General features: G+C 53.4%; 1 protein-coding gene across 9 annotated transcripts in view; it reads right to left on the bottom strand.

Annotated features, from left to right (window-relative positions):
• Positions 1 to 1,034: 1,034 nt before the first annotated feature.
• The window catches only part of LOC105480201 (solute carrier family 22 member 14), a 37,201-nt gene continuing 24,566 nt past the window's right edge, over positions 1,035 to 13,669 (bottom strand). For 6 of the 9 annotated variants that reach the window (XM_011738756.3, XM_011738760.2, XM_011738759.3 and 3 more), the window contains 10 exons: positions 13,072 to 13,587; positions 12,256 to 12,359; positions 11,887 to 12,041; positions 10,477 to 10,645; positions 6,502 to 6,622; positions 6,136 to 6,233; positions 5,668 to 5,882; positions 3,898 to 4,006; positions 3,087 to 3,287; positions 1,035 to 1,425 (listed from right to left, as the gene is read on the bottom strand). In XM_011738756.3, coding sequence (XP_011737058.1) covers positions 1,281 to 1,425; positions 3,087 to 3,287; positions 3,898 to 4,006; positions 5,668 to 5,882; positions 6,136 to 6,233; positions 6,502 to 6,622; positions 10,477 to 10,645; positions 11,887 to 12,041; positions 12,256 to 12,359; positions 13,072 to 13,587 — 1,833 coding nt within the window. In that variant the 3' untranslated portion in view covers positions 1,035 to 1,280. Of the gene's footprint in view, positions 1,426 to 3,086; positions 3,288 to 3,557; positions 3,714 to 3,897; positions 4,007 to 5,667; positions 5,883 to 6,135; positions 6,234 to 6,501; positions 6,623 to 10,476; positions 10,646 to 11,886; positions 12,042 to 12,255; positions 12,360 to 13,071; positions 13,588 to 13,669 lie in introns of those variants that run through there. The other 3 variants (XM_071091455.1, XR_986337.3, XM_011738764.3) reach the window with 3 other exon arrangements.

The raw sequence follows: 13,669 nt of genomic DNA, 5'->3' as shown, positions 1-13,669 counted from the left end.
CCCTTTCCGGGCCCTTCAAACCCCACTTTGGAGACCATACTAGGAAACCCAGTTAAGAACAGTAGGCTCAGAAAATGACACTGAAAGGGAAAGGCATGGACACCAGCTTCTTGGTGCCCCAAAGCTTGGGAGCACATGCGCAAAGCAGTGTGCTGGGCCAGAGTGCCAGGAATGCTGGAGGCCACTCCCTGCTTCACCGGACTCCAACCTGCCCGGGAGATCCATGGCCTTGCTGCCCTGGCTCCATGAGAACTGCATGCTTATCTGTCTTCCTCCCTCAGAGGCAACAAGGAGTCGAACCAGAGCTATTCTCTGCAAGCCCATGATCTTCCAATAAACTAGGCAAGCATGGAGGAGGTAAGACAGGCCCCGACTCCTCCTCTCCCAGGGAGAGAGGAGGTAGTGCCGAGGGTCTGACCCAAGGACTTCACAGTCTGGTTGAGGAGTCCTGGGCCCTGCCTGGCAGAGCCCCCATGCCAGCTGGGAAGGGCAGAATCACCTGCAGGGCAGTTAGGATGTGAGCTGGGGTATGGGGGTTTATCCTCAGAGTGGTGGAGGCCAGAGGTCAGCTAGGATGGAGCCATCAGGAAAGCATCCCCAGGGATGTGGACTGATTTGGGTAATTCCCAAGGCCATGCTTATTTGTAGCATCAGTGAAAAGATGGTGAGAAAGCCCTGTACAATGGGACAAATGAGAGAAGTTCTCATTGTTCCTTTACATTCCATCCCTGCCCTGACTAGTGCATAAAATGGAGCTTTGAAATCTGTCCTCAGCCTGTGCTTCAGGTGGAAACCCGCCATGCTAGCAGATGCGTGGACTAGCAGGTGTGGTTGGTGTGCAGACACAGTCTTGCCCTCGCTCCACCTCTGGCCCTCATTGACATTGCCCTCCCCACTCCCCTGCCCCCATCCAGAGAGCTCCTTACTGTCCCTGAGTGATTAGACAAAGACACTAAGGAGTCTGTCTAACCCATCCTCCTCCAGGCCAAGGGCCTCTGCACTCTCCACACATGGCCAACTTTGACCCAGCCATCTCAAGACCAACATTGTACCTTTATTGGAATGAATCACAGCAGAGCTCCCGCAGAAGGGCGGCCATTTTTTTTTAATGTCAAGTGCTGGTCCGGGAGCAGGACTGATCCTGCCCCACAGACTGAACTGGGCCTGGAATCTGTGGCCTGGAATCCACGACCCCATACTTGGCCACTCAATTCCAACCCAAGATGGTCTGGGGGCCTGGCCCTCGGGGAGCCTGGATGTTTGCTTCCTCTTTATTGATCCTAGGCAGGTTTGGAGACAGGGTATGGGAACAATCTCAGGATCTGGGCATTGAGAATGACGTTCTTGGCCGCTTCTTCAGACATATCATCAGATGACATATCATCAGATGACGTATCCTCAGGCGTCATGTCCTTGACCTTATTCCTGAAAGAGCCATCAGAGGATAAATCCAGGGCCACATCTTTCCAGAAGCTGAGAAAAGCAGCGGCTTGTGCCTTCAGCAGCACCCAACCCTGCGTTCCCAAGAGGTGAGCCTTTCTCACTCCGGCAGGTCCCCAGTCGAGCTTTGCCAGGAGCCTCCAGAATCAGGTGTGCTCCAGCTCCCAACTCTCGCGAGACCCTTCTCTTTCCTGTGTCTTTGAAGTTGGTCCACCATCTTCACTGCTAGCATTTACTGAGCACTTGCCACATGCCAGACCCTGTGCCAGCTGCTTTATGTAGGTTTAATCCTCTCAAAAAAACCCATGGGGGATGGCTGGGCTACATGGCCTTACCTCTCTGTGCCCCAGTGCTCTCATCTGTAAAATGGGGATAGTGATAGGACCTACCTTGCATTTGATTGTTTTAAGGATAGAGAGAGATAAGGTATGTATAGAACAGGGTCTAACACACAGCAAATGTTCAATACATCTTAGCTATTGTTATTACTCCGTTCTCATTCCACTTTGCAAATGAAGAAACTGAGTCTCAGAGGTATGAGGTAACTTCTCCACGCACACACTAGGAGGTTGTGGCACAGGGAACCTGTGCCCATAACCACTATCTGCTCTCCCTGTGCGGCGCTGAACTTCCTCTCTCTATGGTGGGGCAAGTTTCTATCTATCCTTCAAAGCCCTACTCAGATGTCACTGTGACATTTTCCCCGACTCCCCAAATGAACATTCTTCCCTTGTTAGGTTCCTATAGATCCTGTACATCCCACTGTCAGAGTCCGCTAGCAGTAGCTGTTTGCATAATCTGTCTTCACATAAGCTATGGCTTTCTCAAGGGTGGGGAGTGCTGACCTCTGACCTTTGACAGTCAAGCCCTGGCACAGTGCCTAGCACGTGTGATTCGAATGAGAGCAGGGCGGGAGGGCAGTAGGAAGATGGTAGGGAAGAGGGCAGAGAAAGCCCAGAGGCAGTGACTCCTGTGGCACAGAGCAGAGGACACTCTAGGGCCCTGGCAACTTCTGCTCCATACTGCTGCTCGGGTCCCCTCAGGTCCAGGGAGAGCATGTTCATTGGCTCAAATCCCAGAAGGGACGGTTCTGCCAATCATGACAAGTCTTTTCCAGGGGACACTTGGGAGATCAGAGGCCAGAAGTGCCCACGGAGGTGTTGGGTGGAGCCCAGTTCCCAAATGGGGTCCTGGGCTGCTGGGGCCAAGAGGCCAGAGTCCTTCATCAAGACTGGGTTTTTTATGAGGAACTAGGAGTTCAGACAGGAAAAGAGATGTACTCAGAGTTGGTTCCAAGCCAGTCCTCTGTCCCTGGGAGGAGAGGGAGCCTCTGGCAGGAGTGCCCCTGGAGGGTATGCCCAAAAGCAATGCCCCCATCCAGACAGGCAGGCAGGGGCAAGGAAAGGAGACGACACGGCCCAGCCCGGGTCAGGAGGGGCAGCAAGATGGGAGCTGGCAGAGGCTGGGTGGGAGCAGGTAGGCAGCAGCAGCCAGAGGAGAAGGGAGACTGCTGCAGACATGGCAGCCTTCAGGTCACAGGCTCTCTGGCAGAGGAGCGGGGATGGACAACGCCCCACATGCTCTCTGTACCAAGGCTTCAGAGCCAGGCCCCATGCTGGCACAGCCCAGGAGGCTCCCACACCTACCTCATCTGTGGGGAGTGGTCCAGGCTGTCGAAGAGGGGCTGATCTCGCGTTTCCGGTAGCAGGAAGGAGAGGGAAAAGGCCACGATGGCTAAGACACAGCAGAGAAAGATGGGCAGGAAGGAGGGGGTCTGGTTGATGATTGTCAAGGACAAGATGGCTCCAGTCGCCGAGGCCAGAAACACCAGCCCCAGACCTGTCGCCCTGAAAGTGGAGGTGAGAGCTCCTCTGAGAGGTCTGTCGGGTTCAGAGGCTGGGCCAGGCCAGCAGCTACATGAAACCCCACACCCTCCAGTCTCCACCCTGTCCCGTCCTCACTGTGTGATTCCAAGCAGACAATAATTTCTTCTGGGCCTCTTCAAGGGAGATGAGGAGGGGGAGAGGCAGAAACCATGCAGCATTGTGTGGAAGTGCAGGGAGAGGACGCAGGCAGTGATGCCAGCCAGGCAGGAAGATAGTGCTCCCATCACCAACCTCAGGGAAGGATCTGAGCCTCCGAGTGGCCCAAACACTTTGCAGGCAGTGAGTGCAAGGCAGGGGCTGGAGTCAGGCTGCCTGGGTCCAAATCCCAGCTCTGCTGCTTGCTCTGTCTGCCCTTAATCGAGTGCCTTCATCTATCTGGTCTTGCATCTGAAATAGGGTTAGCGATGGCATTTGGGGGATTTTCTGGGGTGTTTAAATGAGATCACTTATGTAAACTGTTTAGCACAGTGCTTGTCACCAGGCGAATGTTTGTCTTACTTGCTGCATTAATCTTGTCATTGTCAGTCCCTGCCCATGCCGCCATGGCCCCCTCACCCACCAGACCCCATACCTGAGCACGGTGGGGAGGAGCTCGGCGGTGTAGAGGAAGAACACAGTGACAGTGGCGGCCAGGCTGAACTCTCCAAGTGTGAGCACCAAGATCGTCATGGATTTCAGCCCTGTGGCCGGACAACGTGGCCGCCTGAGTCTGAGGCCATCCTCCCCTGAGGCGGGTGAAGGAGGCCCGCCCATCAGCTCTCCCTTGACCCCTCCTAGAAGGCATCTGAGCAGCCTTCCCTACCACCTGCCCAGTTGGCCAGTAGGCTCAGGCATTCCATCAGAGGAGGGGCAAGCTGTCAGAGGCCCAGTCAGTCCAGAAGGCAGGACATGTGCAGTGCAGAGTTGGTCAGCAGGGGTAGGGAGGTCCCCTGGGACCCCCATGGCCTCTCAGGCCACTGTCTCCCATGCTACACCCAACACCCCCATCTCTGCCTCCAAGGCTGTGTCTTTGTTCCACCTCCTCACCCAACTGCAGCTTCCTCACCCCACTGGGGATCCACTCAGGGCCAGGCCTGTGTCCTCTGGGTTGGAACCCCTGCTCAGGGCTGTACCACCAGGGCTCTGCAAGGTGCTCAGAGTAAGGGGGTGTTTGGTTCCTGGGGCCTGAATGGCTGGGATAGGTCCCAAACATTCCAGGATGTTTTCTGGCCAGCTAGACAGGCACAATGAAGGGGAAACTGGAGAAAGCCCATTCCTCAGACCTGGTGAAGCTGGGGGCTTCAGCCCCTGCCTGCCTGCCTGTCAGCCTCTGCAGGACCCTGCCCCAGCCTCACTCCCATTCCAGTCCTGGCTTTTCTTGTCTCTGGGATGAAATTAGAGATCCAGTTTTATCTACTGGGGAGTCCATTCCTAGTTTCTCTCACACTTCTGAGTTTACATATTTCTGCTTGACTCAGCGTAGACCCGCTTTTTTAAAAACCACCAGGCAATAAACATTCAATAATAAATTTGTTTCCACATTTTGTGTTACCCAATCTACACTGCCAGCATCTGGGAGTGGAAAGGTCCTAATCCAGGCACACACAATTCCAACCCTGGAGAAAGGGAGGGAACCCCTCCAGCGGGCCCGGATCTAGCCTCCGCTGCCCTCACTGGACTGTGAAAAGGCTCTGCAGGCAGTCATTCTAAGCGCGTGTGCTGCACAGATCGCTCCAGCTCTAGGACCTGTGGCGTATCCACTGCTTAGGGCTCTTTGAGATTCTGAAGATAACACCAGCCCTTCCTGTTTCCTTTTCTAGTGCTAAGCCCACAGGAACGCAGCACTCAGCCCCTCTGGAAAGGAGGGGCCTCCATACAAGAGCTGTTCCTGAGTGCTGAGCCCCACATGACACTCAATTTTCAGTGAGCAGGTTATTCCTGGCGCAGCTACAGAGAACAACAGGCATTTCCCAGTCAAAGGGGCTACAGATGACAGGTGGGCCTGGGCAGCGGTTGAAGGAATATTTTTGCCATCATCTATTCACATGTAACCATTAGACCTACTTCTAAGGTGGATTGGAATGTGGTGGAAGAAGGCTGCTGCCTGCTGTCCTCTGGAAAGTACACCCTCCTTCCTCAGGCCTCCGAGAGAGTGTGGGCGCCCTGTCTGGGAGACCCCACCCAGGAAGGGCAGTGCTCCAGGGACTGGAGGTGCTGGGGCCTCTGTGGGGTGGGTGGGCTATAGGTGCAGGAGGCTGATTCCCAGGGTGTCTAGGTGGCTGGCCAGGGCGGGCGGCAGTGGGGAGGGGTTTTGAGAAGCAGGAAGGCGGTGGGCAACCCACGGGGGAAGGATGAGCTGTACCTTCAGGGAGGAAAAGGAGAAGCAAGCACCAGATGATGGTTTGGAGGAGAGTCACAGCCAGGCTCCACTTCCTCCCAATCTGCTGGAGGAGAAAGATGCAGCACAGCCGGGCAGACACCTCCATCATGCTGGGGACCACATGTCTGAAGTGGACGCTCACGCCCAGCTCTCTCATTCTCAGGCTCAACGTAAAATAGGTGTAACTGACGGTAAACCTGGATGAAGCCAGGAGGCACGTGCGCGTGCATACACACACACACACACACACACACACACGGAGCCGGGAATAAAGACAGAGGCAGAGCAGCAAGGGTCAGGGTAGGAACGGAGGAGAGAAATAAGCACAGAGACCTGTGATCTGTGTCCTTGGGCTGCCTCCCCTGCAGCCTGACCATTCCCATCCTCTCCCCAAAGTTTCCAGCCTGCGCACCTGTTTGCAGTCCCTGCCAGCGGGCCCTGGATACTCACCACACGCAGCTCATCACCAAGATCACCTTGCAGAGCTGCCTATTCTTACAGAAGTCCAGGACAGAGGCCTGAGTCACCTTCTTTCTGGGCAGCTGCACCTACAGAACAAGCAGAACCAGTCAGAGGCAGAGCCAAGACCCCAGCTTGCTCCCCAGCCCCACAGCACCCACAAGGCCTGCCTGTCCCTGAAAGTGCCAGCTGGCATCTGGCCTTCCCTGGCAGGGTTCAATTTTGCTGTTACCATTGTCCTTAAGCAGTGGACTGGGGGCACCCTCTGGACCAATGTCCCACCTGAAGGGATGAGGAGGGAAGGGGCCCTTCCACAGCCCATTGCTCCGGCCCCACTCCTGGCTGGAAGCCCTTTACCTCGTCCAGCAGATTTGAAGGAATGGTCTTCTTGTTCACACTTGCAGCGTAGCACAGCATCTGCTTGGCCTCCTTCACCTTCCCTTTCATCATCAGCCACCGTGGGGACTCCGGGAGAATCCTGCGTGGCCAGCCCCTCTCTTATCTCATTGTTCTATGATGCCCAGAGACCCCTGCTGGCCCTCTCGTGGCCTCATCTGTGGCCATCCTGTGCCAGCATGAGGTGATTCAGATGTCAGGGCCTTGAAGGCCACCACTGACCTTGAGCTGCCCTCTGCTCCTCCCTGGCAGTCAGCCCTTCCCCTGTCTAAGCCTCAACTGGCCTCCACTGCTGCTAAGTGACACCCTGACCACTGGCTGCCTCTGTCTCCAGCCTCCTTGATTTGCCCTTGGTTATCACCGAGAGCTCTCTCCTTTTCTCTCTAGGGGGGCCATCCCTATCTGCTCAGGCACACTGAGGGCTCCGACCTCCATGCCACAGCCTCTTGTAGAGCTCCCATGCTTTTAGTTGGAATTTCTCCTGTTCCCTGTCTCCCCAACAGCCTGAGGAGTGTGAGGAGGCAGGATCCTGGGTCTGACCCCAGTGCCCAGCACTCTGCCTGGGTGAATGGAGGGGTGAGTGAAGGTCTCTACTCTGTCCCGTCTCTCCCCTGCCACATCTCTATTGCCTTTGACCTCAGAATAAGTCCTCTCTGTTTTTTCCCATCCTCTCAGGCTGTCAGAATCCACACAGATTGGCATAAAAAGCACTTATGTGTGAAAAATGGTGCTCAGTGCCCTTGTATATATAGTCTTGTTTAATCTTCATCCAAACCTGGACCTAGTATGATTATCCACATTTTACTCCCAGGCTCGAGGAGTAAAGGCTTGCCCAAGAGCACAGAGGCAGAGCTATGTACTTGGGGACTGGTACAGCCTCAGTCCCCTAAGGTGGTATAACTTTTTGATAAAACTATGCCTGCTGATTTCTTACACCACCACTCCCTCCTTGACCACGATTCTGGCTGGTTGCCATAAACACATACTCAAGACACTAGAGACAACTTCATTCCTTATACCTGCCCTGCTCCTCCTCTCTCCCACCAGGGTTCAGCAATCAGTCATCATTTTCCACTCTAAGGCTGTGGAACTCTCCTAAAGAAAGTCATTAAACTGAGACTTCTTCAAAAAGATGGGGGATTGGCCTCATGTCCACTGAAAAAACAGGAACAAAAAAAGGATACCAACTCTCAAGGGCAAAGAGAATGGGAGGGAGGACACGATGGGAGAGATGTAACAAATGCACTGAAGAGGTCATGAACAGAATGTTGACATAAATATGGACAATAAAGATATTCTCATGAGGTCTCAGATGCAAATGAGGAACTATTAGAAACTGGAGAAATGGCAATCCTTGCTACAAAATGGCAAAGAACTTGGCTGAACTGTATTCATGCCCTAGTGTTTGTGAAAGAAGGAACTCGTAAGTGATGAAATAGGACATTTGGTGGAAGAAGTCTCTAAGCAAAATGCTGAGGGTGCGGTATGGCTTCTCTTGACTACTTACAGTAAAATGTGAGAAGAGAGAAACAAATTAGAATTTATAATTAAAAGGGAAGCAGAACTTAAAGATTTGTCAAATGCTCATGTTAGCCATGTTGTTTATTCATTTTCCATGAATAATAAAGTGTGTTTGGGAGAAAACACCAAAGATGTGGCCAAGCTACTGTTTGGTAAGGAGGCTAGTACAAATCAGCAGAACTAACCATGGAGACACTAAAAGAATAACCCCAAAGATACATTAGAAATCATTGGTACTGCCCCTCCTATCACAGACCCAGAGTGCCAAAGCCTAGGGGACATAACTATGTCAAAAGAGGGACCTTGAGCACCCATAGCCCACATTGGTGCTCATTGCTAACAGCCTACCAATAGAGGCTGGAAATCCAGTTCATGGAAGGGACAGGGTCTTGAATCTCTCCTCCTCACTCCCCATACAGGTCTCATCTACTCAAGCTAGGCAAAGGGGAGTTCAAGAGAACTCCTTAGACAGATGAGGGGACTGCCTTCTAAAAAAGGACATCTACCATCCCACTCTGGCTGGAACTTGCTAATTCAGAAACATGGGGGCTTGCGCTGGTGTTCCAGACAGTAAGAGAGATTATAGGAGAGTTAATATGTGTCACCTGGAGTTTGAGGGCCTACATAAACCCAGAGAATGATGCCCATCTCTCATCTGGGTATAATGAAGGCAGAAGGTTGAATGGAGCAGCCCACCACAACAGGGTGGAGGCTGGGGAACAGTGGGGTTTTTTGGCCAAGTGGACCCTGCTGTCTTAAAGGCACCCCATGTGCTGGGATGAGGAGATCCCTACACAAAGAGGCTGTGGGGTGAACTGCCAGGGACAGGAGCTGAGGGAGGTCACAAACAGAGCACTGGGAGCATTAGGAAATTCCAGTGCTCAGAAGACCCACGAATGGACCCAAGAGTGATGGCATTTGAATATCTACTCTACAGGGGACCCTGAGAGACTATAATAGCCCCTGCCATGTCAGTCTTTGGTCTATTTTATCTGATGTCCCTATCCCATGCCTAGAACCTGGAAAATCAGAACGAGGAGATAGGAGGAAGAACAATAGGTCAGAACAGACCTCGTCCCCCTTGGCCACTATCCTGAGCGAGGAGCCAGGAAAAAGCTGTGGATCTGATGTAAGATTAAAGTTTTTAATTGAACTGGACTGAATGTTTTTTTTTAAACAGGGTCTCACTCTTCTGCCCAGGCTGGAGTGCAGTGATGCAATCATAACTCACTGCAGCCATGATCTCCTGGGCTCAAGTGATCCTCCACCTCAGCCTCCCAAGTAGCTGGGACTACAAGTGTGTGCCACCAGCTCTGGCTAATTTTAAAATTTTGTGTAGAGGCAGGGTCTTGCTGTGTTGCCCAGGCTGGTCTCAAACTCCTAGCCTCAAGCGCTCCTCCCACCTCAGCCTCCCAAAGTGTTGGGATTACAGGCATGAGCCACTGCTTCCAGCTCCCATGCTGTTAACCCCATCCTTTATCATCCTTACTACACATGGTACAGTTAAAATGCAGGGGCTTTGGAGACGGCCCCTGAGTTCAAATCCCAGGTGCCCCACTTTCTAGCTGTGTGATGTTGGACAAGTTATTTCCACCCTCAGAAGCCTCAGTTCTCCCTCCTCCCCACCTCCCATGACATGGGAGTAGCATACTTCTTCTAGAGGGGTCAAGATTAAATACAATAATGTCAAGATTAAATATGATCATTGTTTCATGCAGAACTGCCTAACCCTTCACACGTGAGTTCTTTCAGCTTCTTCTCACCTCCCTCTCGGCCTTCTCTTTTGTCCCTCTCTTTTCCCCACCTGCCCAAGGTTAGCTGTGGCATCTCACTTTTGTTCTCAACCCTTATTCCTCCAAGTTTTGCCCCATCAGTTGTCCTCTCCCAGCCTCAATCTCTTAGGTTCCTGCCTGTGACTCCCCCACATTCAAAACATCTGATACTCTTCCCTGACTCTTAGTTGCCCATGTAAATCATCCCTTTCTCCCTTTTTCTATGAAAGTCATCTCCTGGCTGAATTTCTTCTGCTCCTAGTCACTCCTTAACCCTCTGCCACTGCAGTGAAGCCACCTGAAGAAAGTCACCAAGGCTGGCAGACCCTTTCCCAGCCTCACCCCTCTTGCCTTCAACACTGACCCTTCCCTTGTCCTTAAACCCTCGGCCTTCAATACTCTTCCTCCTGGTGTTCTGACCACCTCTCTGACATCTCTTTGAGGGTCTTCTCTGGGTCGGGGAGGAGATTAATGCTGAGGTTCAGAGGCTCTGCCCTTGGTGCCTTCCTATCTCATCCCATCCACAGGCACTTTCTCCCAGGGGAAATCCCACCCATTCCCACATTTTCAAGGACCCTCCACTCTCATCGACATCCAGCCCATCAGACCCAGCCCTGTACATGCCCTGTACTCGCTTGCTCACCAGATATAGGAGATGAGGGGGACCGCAAGTGCCCCACCCACCAGAAACAGCAGCCGCCAGTGGGGAAGACTGTAGGCGATCCCCGTCAGCAACATGGCCCCAACAGCGAAAAAGCAGTGTTCCAGGATAATGGCGTGGGCCCGGTGCTTGCCCACTAACCACTCAGTGGCTGTGCAGAAGCCAAGAGGACAAAACCATGGTCACTTCAGGGTCCCCAGGGCTGCCCTTGCATTCAGCCTTCCTGGGTATCCCCACCTCCTCTGGACAGTTGAGATCAGGCAAAGCTGCTTCTGCTTGTCTCTGCACTGGGTCCAGAGACAGCCCCTCAGAGCCTGGTAGAGCACTTCTGTTCCCGCCAGGGCACACCCTTGTCTCCTAATCATACACACAGCTTCCTTCCCACTCCACCTGGCTGCTCCCTCTGCACACCCGCTGTCTGACCATGTGCCTCTCATAGAAAAGACACAATACCAGACACGTGGCCCAACACATGGTCAGGGAAGGAACCGCTGTCCTTGTCTTTGTTCTGAGTGTATTCGTGCTTTGGCCACCTAGGCCTAAGGATCCCAATGAGAAGAGGTTCTCCTGCCAGGAAACCCTGAGCAACTAGGCAGCTGCAGCTATAAGGCTGCACTGGGTGCTTTAGTATCTCATAGGCCTGGGTTGAAGTCCCAGCTTCTTCACTTAGTTGCTGTGTGACCCTGTGCAAGTTGGTTAACTTCCCTGAGGCTCAAGAGTCCTCCTCAGCTGAAGGAGTAATAGAATACTGCCTGCTGAAGAGAGTCACATCAGGAGGAAATGAGACAATGCATATAAAGGGCTTAGCAGCTGCCTGGCTCCTCTTAACAGCTATCTGGTTCTTTCTTCTTCTTCTCCTTCTCTTTCTTCTTCTCCTCCTCCTCCACCTCCTCCTCCTGCTCCTTTTTTCTTTTCTTCTTCTTTCTTCTTTCCTTCTTCTTCTTCTCCTCCTCCTCCTCCTCCTTCTCCTCCTTCTTCTTCTTCTTTTTTTTTTTTTTGCATGGCCTTTCTTAAGGGCTCAATAAATGTAACTCATGGGACTTGGGGGTATGCAAGGAGTGTGCGGTGGAAGGTGTGGGGTATGAGGGAGTTAGGAAGGAGATGAAGGTGGAAGAGCAGTCAGGGTACTGATTCTCTGGCATCTCCAGGCAGCCAGGAATGGAGATCCCTTCCCCTTCTGCCTGTCCAATTAGGCCCCTGACTCTGTGTCCTGTGGGCTCCCAGCAGGTGCCCACGCCACCACACACCTGCCACGCCCTCTTGCAGCCATGCCACGCCCCCTTGCCATCTGGCTATGACGTCACGCCCCCTGCCACTACTTCCCCTTGTCACCCGCCTATGCCACCATGTCCCTGTGCCACCCCGCCCTGCCCCATTGAGGCCCAGTCTCACCCAAAGAAATGCTGCTGATGGAGTAGCCCACCACTGACTGCGAGATGCCAAAGCGAAATAACAAATACAGGTGAAAGCTGTTCACGAAGGCTGTCCCAAAGCCGAAGATGATCAGCCCCAGCAGTGACAGCAGGATGGCAGGGTAGCGGCCCATCCTACAGGCGTCAAAGGGAGGCTGCACCAAGCGCACGGATCTCCCTGTCCCTGGCTGGCTCCAGCCTGATATACCTGGGCCAGGCCCTGAGCCATCCATGGATCCCTGGAGAACCCTTATCCTCACCTCCCTCAGCCTGACACACTCCAACCCTGAATGCCCATGAGGAGGAGGTGGGATGGCTCGGGGGCCAGCAGAACCTCCTGCGGACTCACTTGTCAGTTATGAGCCCGAAGATGAGAGAGCCTATCAGGATTCCTGCCATGAACATGATATGTGCAGTGTCCTTCTTCGTCTCCGCGTCACATACCAAGTCAAACTGTGGGTCAGACACAGGGATTGGTCACGGGCGCCCACCTTTGGGTCCAGAGACTGAGCCTCATCCCAGGGTGGGACTTATAGGCCAAGGAGACCTGGGGTAGGGGCAGGTAACTGTGTGCGGCGTGCCTCAGCTGTTGCCTCTGCTCTGCTACCTCTGCAACCCCTCCAGCACCTGCTCCACCCTGAGAGCTGGGCCTGGAGAGAGTGACAAGAGGCACAGGCCAAGATGTGTGGCGGGGGCAGGGGGTAACTGAGCAAGGGCAGGAATCAGTGCAGACCCTTTCCCAAAGGCAGATGCCAGGCCCATCCTGCAGATTCATGCTAGTGTGGTCTGTGTTTTAAAGGGCCTAGATTGCAGCTCGGGTTGGGAAGCCCCGTAAGAGATGCCTCAAAGCTGCTTCTTTCCCCGAGCCCTACTTTTTATGAGTTCTAAGGTCAGAGCCACAACTACAGGAGCGATTTCTTGGACAGATGGAAGGAAACCCTGCCGTGCAGTACCCATCTCTACCCCAAATGTACTCTACAGATAGGCAGGGCAAGCACTGGGCAGCAGGAATCCTAATTTTCTGCCCAGGCCCTGCCTCTGCAGGGTGACTTCAGGCCAATGGCTTCCCATCTCTGAGCCTCGGTTTCCCCACCTGTTCAGTGAGGGTGGGAGGCACAACTCTGAGCCTGTAGGGTAGTTACAGACAACCCATGACACGACATACCTCATTGATCAGCGATCTCTTCTTAGCGTCAGGATAGATCCACCCATCTTGGCATTTGTCTGTGTCATTGAGGCCAAAGTGGATGATAGAATCCAGATTCCAAGGCACAGGAAGGTACATGAGGCACATCAGGAAATTGCCATTGGGTCCTCGGGGTATGGTCAGATTCAGCTGCTCAGCTTCAGACAGGTTGGGGCCCACTGCCAGGATCCAGCTGGTGTTGCAATAGGGCTTTTGGGCTGTGAACACGAAGTAGCCAGCAAACATGAAGAAGGCTGACATGATGCTGGGGATAAAGGTGAGGGCCACTAGCCTCCGCTGGAATGTGCCAAACTCCCCCACCGCATCCAGGAGGTTGGCAAACTTGTCATCCTGCTTGGTGTGGTCAGTCCTCAATCTGTGTAACAGCATCTCCAGAGACCAGGAATGTGGATGCCCTGCTGCCTCATGCTGGCTCAAGTTGCTGGAAGCATCCTGGGATCTGAGCTCTTCCTTGACGTTCTCTTCTCCTGCCATCTGTCCAAAGAAAGGGTGCAGCTCAGTCTCTGCTGACACCAGTTCCTGAACATCGGAGACCAGCATGGGAGCCACTGACCAG

Source organism: Macaca nemestrina, chromosome 2, assembly GCF_043159975.1.
Source record: "Macaca nemestrina isolate mMacNem1 chromosome 2, mMacNem.hap1, whole genome shotgun sequence".
Lineage (NCBI taxonomy): Eukaryota > Metazoa > Chordata > Mammalia > Primates > Cercopithecidae > Macaca > Macaca nemestrina.
The sequence above is the reverse complement of the archived record's forward strand: the minus strand, read 5'-3'. Positions and strand labels throughout refer to the sequence as shown.